General features: G+C 35.3%; 2 protein-coding genes across 2 annotated transcripts; one reads left to right on the top strand and one right to left on the bottom strand.

Moving 5' to 3' along the window:
• Positions 1 to 4,107: 4,107 nt before the first annotated feature.
• On the top strand, positions 4,108 to 5,218 carry LOC120143190 (TPR repeat-containing thioredoxin TTL2-like). Its single transcript, XM_039157574.1, has 3 exons — positions 4,108 to 4,220; positions 4,276 to 4,823; positions 4,960 to 5,218. The coding sequence occupies exons 2-3, from the start codon at positions 4,279 to 4,281 to the stop codon at positions 5,201 to 5,203; spliced, it is 789 nt and encodes a 262-aa protein (XP_039013505.1). The 5' UTR covers positions 4,108 to 4,220; positions 4,276 to 4,278; the 3' UTR covers positions 5,204 to 5,218.
• A 547-nt stretch (positions 5,219 to 5,765) lies between these two features.
• On the bottom strand, positions 5,766 to 8,154 carry LOC120143194 (calcium-binding protein CBP-like). The gene is made up of 5 exons (XM_039157579.1): positions 7,656 to 8,154; positions 6,520 to 6,566; positions 6,263 to 6,438; positions 6,126 to 6,144; positions 5,766 to 6,034 (listed from the first exon to the last, which is right to left on the bottom strand). Exons 1-5 carry the CDS (start codon positions 8,137 to 8,139, stop codon positions 5,930 to 5,932), a joined length of 831 nt encoding a protein of 276 aa, XP_039013510.1. The 5' UTR covers positions 8,140 to 8,154; the 3' UTR covers positions 5,766 to 5,929.
• Between the last annotated feature and the right edge of the window lie 2,828 nt (positions 8,155 to 10,982).

Genomic DNA, 10,982 nt, shown 5'->3' with positions numbered 1-10,982 from the left:
TCGGCCACGGGTAAGGCTGTCCAAGGTGAGGAAGCCGTTGAATGGGAAGGTGAGAGGCGGACTGGGGGAAGTCGGGTCAGATTTCAACCCGTTTAAGCAATCCGTTCAGGGCTGGGGTCGGTCAAGCTAAGTGGTAATCTATCATCATCCAGCCTTTTAGATGGTTTGAATATAGTTAACAAGGATAATAACAATAGTAATTCAAGGTTTGTATTAGGTCTTAATAATGGAAGTGATAGAGACTTTAGTGGAAATGTTGAGATTGAGAATGAAAATGATGGTTTTGTATTTGAAGCCAATCTGGGTGCCGGCATGAAGAAATTGATCTCTGAAAATTTTGGTTTTGTTTTTGGTGCCAATGGGAGTGATGGAGGGGTAAAATAAAATCCGGGAAAGGGGAAATCCAGTGATTATGCAGTGAGTTTTGATGGTTGTATGGGGAAAGTGAAAGTAGAGACTGGTTCCCAGGGTGGTAAAGATAGTAATTTAGATTATTCTTTTGGTGTGGCCAGGAGTGGTTTAGAATCTAATTGGGGTTCAGGGAAGGTAAAGTTTAATAAGTCTCTCAATGAGCCAGATTGTAGTGATGCTGGTTTTGTGTTCGGTTCTAGTCAAAGAGATTCAAATTTATGTTCCAATTCTGATAGGATTGAGCCTACCGTTTTTGCTGGGGAAACCATATTTGGGCCTAATCTCCATGATTCGTCCTCATTTCATTCGGAAAGGGGAGAATCTGGCAAAAGCTTTCGACAACAAGTTTCTGGTTATTTTGGGAAGATGAATATGGAGGGTGAAACAGAGTCCCGGAAAATGGAACCTGCTGCAGTTAATTTCAATGTTAATGGACGTAAGAGCTGTGTTGAGGATTGTGTTAATGATTTCTTTGTTTTTGGTGCCACTAGCGGTAAAGGTTCCTTTTCTAACGAATGCGAAGATGGAATCAAATCAAGCAGTGGAAATTTTGGAGTTTCTGTTGACAATAGTTGGTCTAAGAATGTTTCTGTAAATAGCAATGATGCTGGTAGTTCATCTGGTGCAAACTCAATATTCTGAGACCATATTTGTTTTTGGCAGCTGTGAAAAGGTACCCAGTCCTTTGAAAAATGCTCCAGAGGGTGGTCCTTCTCAAGATTGGTCCAACAATGGTAATGTGAATGATGCTGTATCTTATAATAGCTTTAATATTGAAAAGTCTTTCCAAGGTCATGTAAAAGATGATGTAGGTCTAAATAAGACCGATGCCTGTGCATCTCTCAATCTCAACTCACAAGTAAGTAATGCAATTGACTTAGCAACGGTTGGAATAGAAAAGAACAATGAAAGTTGTTCAACTGGCAATCTAGATCAACTGGGGACTTCGTCCAGTGATTTTAAAACACCTGAGTGTGATCTTTCTTCCTTCAAAGCACATCTATTTACCGAAGTGGATGAGAAGTTAGACATTGGTCTAAAAAGTGGCTTAACTAAAGAAAAAAGAGTAAATAAAATGAGAGGCAAATCCAAGAAATCTTATCTGCATAAGCTTTGGTCCAAGCAACAGCATGTGCTAAAAGAAAGCAACAACAACAACAACAACAAAACCCAATTCCCATATGTATGGGGTAAGGGGGAGGTAGGGTAGTAGGCTACCCCCAACGCCAGGTTGAGAGTAGCTTCCGTGGAAGATCTCCGGCAGTCAGAAAAATTAAAAATTTAGATAAAATGCAATGCATGTATAAATAAATACATAAATACATAGCTAAACAGTATTCATATGCAGTCATTAAAACCATATGTGCGTCTGTAACGGGAATTAATCCCTGCATAATAATCCCTGCGAAAGAATCTCTGCATATAGACAGAAACATAAGATCCGGCTAAATTTAAAAGAGGAAACATGAAGAGAATGATACACAGAAATCAACGTTAGCAAGCCCAGTTCTAATCCTTCATAAATACCAATAACAGAAACGTATAAAAAGTATAAGTCATGGAAAATACTACAAAAACATTAAAAGAAGACAGAGATGATACACCCTATAGATGTGACCCACACTACTCGACTACCCTAGTCTTTAGCCTCCATATTTTCCTATCAGAGGTCATGTCTTCGGTAAGGGCTAAATCCCTCAAATCAGATCTCACGCAGTCTTCCCACTTTCGCCTTGGTCGTCCTTTCCTTTTGGCACCGTCGACTGTAATCGACTCTACCCTCCTGACCGCATCCGACGGTAGTCGCCTAAGGACATGCCCAAACCACCGTAGTCTTCCCTCCCTCAATTTTTCGGAAACAGACACCACCCCCAAGGACATCCTAATAGCAGAGTTTGTCGTCATATCCCTCAGAGTCCTACCACATGTCCATCGAAGCATTCTCATTTCTGCGGCCTCAATCCTCCTTACGTGATCCTTCTTGGTTGCCCAACATTCTGATCCATATAACAGCGCTGGTCTTATTGCCATTCTATAAAATTTTCCCTTAAGTTTTAGAGGGACCTTCTTGTCACACAGAACTCCAGTAGCGGCCCTCCACTTTAGCCATCCCGCCTTTATACGGTGTGTAACGTCATCATCTACACCCCATCTTTATGTATCATAGACCCTAGGTACTTGAAACAATCCTTTGAGGGGAGAACGTGTCCTTCTATGCATACTTCTACATCTTCATCATTTTGGTTCCCATTGAAGTTTGAACATAAATACTCTGTCTTTTCAATATTGATCCTTAAACCTTTTTCTTCCAAAGCAGTCTTCCAGGTAGCCAGTCTACTATTCAACTCAGATTTTGTTTCAGCAACTAAGACAATGTCGTCAGCGAAAAGCATACACCATGGTACACCGTCTGGTGTCGCACAATAGATGTCGTCCATAATCAAGGCGAAGAGGTAAGGGCTAAGAGCCGACCCTGGTGGAGTCCGATTTCCACCGGGAATGCCTCGGTGTCGCCAACTGTAGTCCTGACGTAAGTAGTAGATCTACAGTACATATCACGAATCGCCCGGATATAAGCAGTTGGGATCCGTCTCGTTTCCAAAGTCTTCCAGATCGTATCGCGGGGAACACTATCATAAGCCTTCTCAAGGTCAATGAACGTCATGTGAAGATCTCTAGACTTTTCCCTATATTTCTCCATAAGCCGTCGAAGTAGATGAATCGCCTCCGTGGTAGACCTGCCTGGCATAAAGCCAAATTGGTTTTCCGAAACCCTAGTAACTTGTCTCAACCTAGCCTCTATCACCCTTTCCCATAGCTTCATGGTATGGCTGAGGAGTTTAATACCTCTGTAGTTACCACAACGTTGGGGATCTCCTTTATTTTTATAGATTGGTATCACCGTAGACTCTCTCCACTCCTCTGGCATCTTGGCAGTCTCTAAAATAATATTAAAGATGTTGGTCAACCACTTAACTCCCTCTTCTCCTAGGGCCAACCACACAGTGATAGGAATTTGATCAGGACCGACAGCTTTGTCCATTCCCATCTTTCTAAGAGCCATTTTGACTTCCTCAAACCCAATCCTGCTTGTAGGGCAGTCATTGATCGTAGTATGATAGTCGGCTAACCCATCAACGATACTATCTCTACATGGAGAGGCACCGTCATTAAATAAGCCAAAGAAGTAACTACCCCAAACCCTCTTAATATCGTGATCTTTCGCTAAAAGAACACCATTGTTGTCCTTAATAAAGCTAATGTTACCTAGATCCTTTTTCCTAATCTCCCTAGATTTTGCAAGTCTGAAGATGCCATTTTGTCCTTCCTTGGTGTCTAATCTCTTGTACATTTCCTCGTATGCCTTATCCTTTGCTTTAGCTACCGTTTTCTTGGCTTCCCGCTTTGCCTCCTGGTATCTTTGTTTAGCTCTCGACCTTTCTTCGTCGTCATTGCATTGTAGAAACTCCTTGAAGCAAGTTTGTTTTGTCTTCACCTTAGTTTGGACTTCGTCGTTCCACCACCACGATTCTTTATGTTCCTTGGCCTTCCCCGTCGACAACTCAAGGGTATTTTTGCCAACATCTCTGATAGAATTTGCCATATTTTTCCATAACATATCTGTATTTTTTGAGTTTGTAGTTTCAAAACTTGTATTAGACAAAACCTTACTCCTAAAGTCATCAGTTGTCGCTTTCTCAAGTAATTCAAGACTCCTCTGAATGTTGTTCACCCATGGATGTTTCTCCTTACCAAGAAACTACTGAAGCTGATCTATCATCAAAGGGAACGTTTCAGGCATCGGAAGAGGCCTCTCCATTAGAATACAATTTTATTCCCTCTGCATTACGCCCATCAACCCTCAGGATGTCCGAAGCTGAACAGAAATACAGTGAGCCAAAGGAAGAGAATTTTGGGTATGATCATGAAAGAATTTTTGTTGATGGTCCTTCAAGAGAGTCTGTTTGTGAAGCAGAAACTGCATCCACTACTTTCAACTCTGATCGGTTATGCAATAACAGATGCACTAGTGTTGATGGGGTAAGAGACCTCAATGGGGCCCAGGAAAGTAAGCACACAGCAAACTCTTGTTCTGGTTCAGGTGTGGAAGATGAGAGAAGTTTTACCTTTTCCGTGACATCAGCTTCTGGGCAAGGTAGCTCATCATTCAGAAAGCATATACTTCGAAAGAAAAATAAGGTGAAAACTGGGAATGCTTCGTTTATTATAACTCCAAGCTCAAATGTTAAAGAAGGGTATTCCTCTGTCCAGTTTTCACATTGTGATCCAGTACAGTCTGAACAAAAAGATAAACCTACATATCATAGCAAAGAGGAGAATAAAAATTTCAATCAAGGGTCTAACTCAAATACTGTTTCTGTCGATGAAGCCTGCGAAATGTGGCGACTGAGGTATCTTTATGATTGATTGCCATATGTCTATGATGAGTTCTCTGGGCTATTCTTTTCTGATGTGATTCAATTTTCATTAATATTGCTCTGAGAAATTGGATTATATTTTTATGTTGAAGATTTGATTTTGTATCAGAGGAAATCAGGCTTATAGAAATGATAATCTGTCTAAAGCTGAGGAATTCTACACACGGGGGATCAATTCTGTCCCCTCAAATGAAACTTTGCGGTGCTCCATCAAACCTCTTGTGCTTTGCTATAGCAACCGTGCAGCCACTCGGATATCTCTCGGAAGGATGAGGGAAGCTTTGGCAGACTGTCTGATGGCTTCTGCTCTTGATCCCAATTTTCTCGAAGTTTATGCCAGAGGTGCCAAGTAAGACTCTCAAGTTTGGGTTTGCTCCGTGTTTTATTTGGTTGGGACATGGATATTATCATTATTATATACTGAAGTAATATATTGAAGTTTGGAAGTACTTGCTTGGACTTTGAAATCATACAGTTCTTTGCGAGAGCTATTAATGAAATTGAAGAAGAGTATGGTCTTGGTAAAATAACTGTTCTGATTATTGATGAACTTGGGATGTCAACCTAGATGTGAGTTAATGGGGGAAATCTTGCTTGGAGCTTATGACCAAGATTTTAGGTGCATCATTAAAAAGCAAATTTTGACTATTAAAACGGAACAAAAGTAGTAATTTAAGTACTAAATGTGTAATTTGCCTTTTTTTATATATTTTTTCAATAACGTCATATCTTGAAGCTTTTTCTTATACATGATCACGGTTGAACAATGGCAATGGTTGCAGTACTTTCTCCCCAATTGTTTTACGAAGTCAATTGGTTGATTGATCGTATAAAGAAAGGCAAAGAAGTAAGAAATAGCAACACAATGAAATTCACAACACTCAAAACTAAAAACTCATCACGAGCAACAAGAAATCATTAAAACAGCATAAACTGGTCATTGGAATAAACTTCAAAACTGTGATAATACATACTAAACCCTTCTTTTTATTAGCTATATGTTAATATATTGCAACAAAAAACAGAACACCAAAGGAAATCACAGCAAACACACCGTTTTGCCTTCATAATTCATTGATTTATGCAATCAGGAATGGCAGAACGGTGAGCATAAAGGCTTCATAAGTAAACGTCGCGTTACCACTGTACATAGTGTCCTTCTCCTTGAACTTCTCAGTTAGTCCCTACACGAACAAACCAAGAGCCGAGCATAGATTAAAAATCAAACACCCATCGAGTTAGATGAAGAGATAAAGTAGGAATAAGAGAGCTTACTTTAACTGTAAGGCAGCACCTGCATCCAAAAAGAAGGAAAGAAAAAAGATAGATTAGTTTGATGTTTATATACATTAACTGAACATGATTATATGACGACGAGTAATTAAATTTAATGCAATAAACAGTGATCGTACTCAATGAAGTTGTCATATTCAATGGCCTTGAATTTGCCTCCAGTTTTATCAAACTTTGAGACAAGCAAATCCAACACCACCGGAGAAACTGCAAATCCTAGATTCAAAAGTGCTTCTCTGAGTTCATTGGCATCGATTTTTCCACTCCTATCCCGATCGAATCTCTCAAAGATGGCCTGCAGCAAACCCCTTTTTTTAGCTGAACAAAACAATCAAGACAAGCAATTTTTTATAAGAGATAACAGGAAGTAAATTACCCTCCAATTCTGAAGACTATAGAACAAAGAAATGAACTCCTTCGGACCTGCATTCAGAAAATTCCATGGGAGACTAGTTAAAATGCTGATAAAACAGGGTATGTTAATCTATATCATATATAGGACTAGACGAGGAAATTAAAAAAAATCATTTGAAGTAAATTACATTTGCATGTTTACAAAAAATTCTAGCTCCTTGGATATATTTGAATGGAAAAATATAATTATTGTAATTCTCTATGTAATGTTTAGTAGTAGAAATTGTAATTAGACTTATATAAGTTTTTATTCTAAAATAATATTAATTATAAAATTCATGAGTGTAATTACATATCCCCTAAGAATTAAAGAAGATGGGCCTCCAATTACACACCACAATTCTATAATTAAGCTTAGACGAGGCTTTCCAAACACACTTAAACAGTAATTACATATTCCTAATGTTACATTTTGGTCATCAACTGTTTAAAAATAAACATAATTCTTGATGTGAATATTTTTATTTTTTTCAATGATGACATGACATTTACTTATCATTATTATTTTTCTAATGGCGGAGGACCAAATCGTAACTTTAGGTGTGAATTTTGAAGAAAATAATAGTTTGGTGACCAAAACAGAACTAAAATGATAGTTGGATGACTAAACACATAGTTTATCATAGTATATAAAAGGCATCTGACATGAAATAATGCCCCCACACTTAAATATATATAATTTATTGAATATAATGACTGATTTTGAACCAAAAAAAAGTACGATGCAGTTCAACAATTCAAATATTAAAAGATTCAAATATGAAGCCCGCAATAAACAAAAATGAATCAACTAGTTAATTAATTATTAATAAAACCCCAACAATTACCCACGTTATCTGAAAATATTTTCCTAACTCACTTTAAATGGACCAAATACCCATGCACTACTGGTCAAATCTTAGTAACAAGTGGCATAACCTATGATGGTACACGAAAGGGTTGTTTAAGTCATTTTTGTTTGTACAAATAGAATTTACGCTACTATATTCCGGTGTTCCCTTTTTTTGTAAAATTAACCTAATGATGGAGTTGCAATTGGGTTGCAATTGGGGGAAAAAAGCAGTGAAAGAAGTACGATGTATGAAAAAGGAAACTGACCGATCTTCCTGGTGTTAGTATTAGTGAAGAGATACATGAGCAAATGAACAGTTCTCAGACTGAAGCTTTGATTATACGAAGAAAGCGCTCTCTGCAACTCCTTATCATCGATGAATCCACTTCCATCTTGATCCGCCATTTGAAAGCAGGCCACGATGTTAGGATCTGTCCCCGGCGGAAATGCCGACGGAACCAGAGCTGCGAACGGACTCGCATGGCCTCCCATGGGAGGATAGCTCCCGCCGTGTGCTGGAGGAGCACCGCCGTAGCCATGCGCCTGGTGCTTGTTGTCCTTTGGAGGCTTCTCGCCGGGAGGAGCGGAATAGGGAGCAGAAGGTGCACCGTAGGGTGCAGCGCCGTATGGAGCGCCGTACGGCTGAGGCGGGATCGACGCGCCGGCGGTGTATGGAACGGCTGTGTACGGCTGGGATGACGGGGCGCCGTAGCCGTAGCCGGGAGGCTGTTGGGGGTATCCACCGGACATGTTTCGGAAAATTTTCTGGGCAAGGAGAATTTTTTCTTTGTTGTGTTTTGAATTTGTTGACAGGTGAGGTGATTGATATTTATTGTTGTAGTTAGTTAAAGTAGGCTTAGTTGTTTGCATTATTACAGGATTGCCATTCTTTGAATTAAAATTGCTAAAGTTTTGACTTTTCGTACTTTATTGTAAAAGAAAAAGAAACTACGTACCTGTTCCCGCGTCTGCATGAAGTACAACTATGGATTTAATGTTTTGGATAAACTACATGTGTGGTCAATGAGCTTTCTTGAGCGTTTTCATTTTAATTGTTGATATAAAAATACTTTTAAGAATTTATAATTTCCAGCTTATATTCTTTATTTTTAACTTTTGAAAACTTAATAATTTTTTTATTATTCTTTTAATTTTTAGTATTGTTATATTTTTTTAATATTTGAATATTTTTATTTTTTTAAATTTGAAAGTTTATTATTTTTTCAATAAATTTTTATTTTTTTTATAAAAATTAATTAAATTCTTTTATCATGTAATCATCTATCATGAATTATTTTGTTAGCGTCATAAATCACCACTTCACATTATAACAATTAACATTATTTTTATTGATCAAAAGGCTATATTAATTTGTTATAACGTTATTTTTCATTGATCAGAAGGCTATATTAATTTGTCTGATGTAAGTGTCACATTAAACATAAAATAAATTTAATAACTATGTTATTTTTTAAAATGTTTGAAACCAAGTAAAAGACAACCACCATAGCAGAAAGAGGAATAGTAGGGAACACTTCTTAAATAAAGGTCTTTTTAATTTATATTTTTTAATCACACATTAATGAATGTGACAAATTGTGATTAATTATATTATCTAAATTTAAATATTTTTAATTTAATTTGAGGTTTTTACTTTTAAAAAAATTAATATGACTTATGAATTTATTAATGTGATCTTTAAATTGAGAAAAAGATTAATATAGTTATTTGACCAATAGAATCGGATATAATTGTTATGATATTAATGTGACGGTCTATAATATTGATGTGACATTTTATATTAGATTATGTCATGATAGAGGGACATATTGATTATTTGGTTAAGTTTGAGGGCTTATTATTTTTTAGAATGTTCTATGATTTATTTACTTTTTTAAAAATAAAATTATTTTAAATTTCAAATAAAAAATACTAAAATAAAAAAAATAAAAAAAAAATCAAATTCTTAAATTCTTAAAAATATTAATAGTACTAAAACACTATTAAAAATTAAAAATTAAATATATCACAAACTATTTTTTTTATTAAGCTAAGATGATTACAAGTAGTATCTGTTCTAAATACTCTCAACCATTTGACAATGAATGTTCAATCACCTGCTGCAGCTGCTAGTGCTTGAACCCGTAACCTCTAGGAACAACAACGATTCCTTTAATCAAAAACTATAAAATAGTAAATTATAAATTATAAATTATTAAAAAATTAAAATGATTTAAAATAACATATATAAATATTATATACATGTAACATATAAGTGCAATGGCAAATTAAATATATTTTTATATTCGAATTAACAAAGTTAACATGCTTTTAATTTCATATACATATCAACCATCATTATAGATCCATAGACTTTTGTATCATACATGTACACATGTTAAACATAATTTTATTTTGAAACGATCAAATCATCAATACTTGCATAAAATATTCTTATTGGATCAATCGAGACTTATGAATTTTACATATGAATGTTGTTAGTAAAAATCATAAGTTATTCGTACCAATATACACATCTAATCATATATCAGACAATTCTAAGACATAATAGTAGGCCCTTGCACATATTATAATAAACTAGTATACAAAGCTCACTTATCTTAGTTTCTGAATTCATAATTTTATACATTATATTTAAGAAACATTCAAACAAATTAAAAACTATTGTGAAATAATCTAAACGAAGCAATAAGAAAAACAACAAAGAGGAGATATAAGGATAAAAGGAGAGAACTGTATTATTATCTCAATATGAGTTGTATACAATACTTTCTTTAAACTACCTATTTATAAGCATAAGGAGTAGATATCATATAGAACTCTAACTCCAATGATATTAAAGTTCTAATAATTAAGTATATTAAAACCATATCTTATAGATAGAGACAAAAGATATAGATACACATCCACATAAATAAATACTCATATAAAGTCTTTGAATATTGCAACTCAATCTTGAATACAATCTTCAAATGTTCAAGTAAACAATACATCAATGAATGGATCTTTTCAAATTACCACTTGAACGGATTCCTCAAATATTTATATTATTACTCTTTTAAAGGTCATGAAGAATTAAACTTTAGAAAAATATATTTCCTTCAATGTATCATCTTTTCAATTGATATAATTTAAGCACTCGATCTGTAGGTCAAGACAAAACTTAATTTCAAGATTCTTTATCTCAAATATTCTTTTTTAAACCATCAAGATACTTTTAAAACTCTTCAGAAATTCTATTTTAAAGCTCTTCAGGAGTTCCAATTCCAAATATCATAATTTGATCTTAATTTCTTTATAAAGACATATGGGCAAGTCGGCTCTCATCGATTCAGATATACCATACACACTTAGGTCGATTCATTCCATCTAAATATTTGAGCAAATATATTTGAACAAATTTCCTAGGAATTTTTATTTGCTTCCAGCATTTTAATTCTTCAAAGATAAATATTATTATATATTGACCCACAAATCATTAGATGTATTATAAAGTTTTTTTCATAACTGCCAGAGTAATAAAATAATTGCACCCACTACGAATTTAAAGTTTTTATGATTCAAGTCATATT

This window comes from Hibiscus syriacus, unplaced genomic scaffold (assembly GCF_006381635.1).
Source record: "Hibiscus syriacus cultivar Baekdansim isolate YM2019G1 unplaced genomic scaffold, ASM638163v2 tig00110839_pilon, whole genome shotgun sequence".
NCBI lineage: Eukaryota > Viridiplantae > Streptophyta > Magnoliopsida > Malvales > Malvaceae > Hibiscus > Hibiscus syriacus.
This window is presented reverse-complemented; position numbering and strand designations above follow the sequence as displayed.

Excerpts from the sequence above, each read along its gene's own strand:
- LOC120143190 (XM_039157574.1), top strand. The coding sequence starts at position 4,279 with ATGTCCGAAGCTGAACAGAAATACAGTGAGCCAAAGGAAGAGAATTTT. Across the intron at positions 4,824-4,959 it reads TGCGAAATGTGGCGACTGAG|AGGAAATCAGGCTTATAGAA; the intron begins GTATCTTTATGA and ends ATTTTGTATCAG.
- LOC120143194 (XM_039157579.1), bottom strand. The coding sequence starts at position 8,139 with ATGTCCGGTGGATACCCCCAACAGCCTCCCGGCTACGGCTACGGCGCC. Across the intron at positions 6,567-7,655 it reads TACTAACACCAGGAAGATCG|GTCCGAAGGAGTTCATTTCT; the intron begins GTCAGTTTCCTT and ends TTCTGAATGCAG. Across the intron at positions 6,439-6,519 it reads ATAGTCTTCAGAATTGGAGG|GCCATCTTTGAGAGATTCGA; the intron begins GTAATTTACTTC and ends GGTTTGCTGCAG.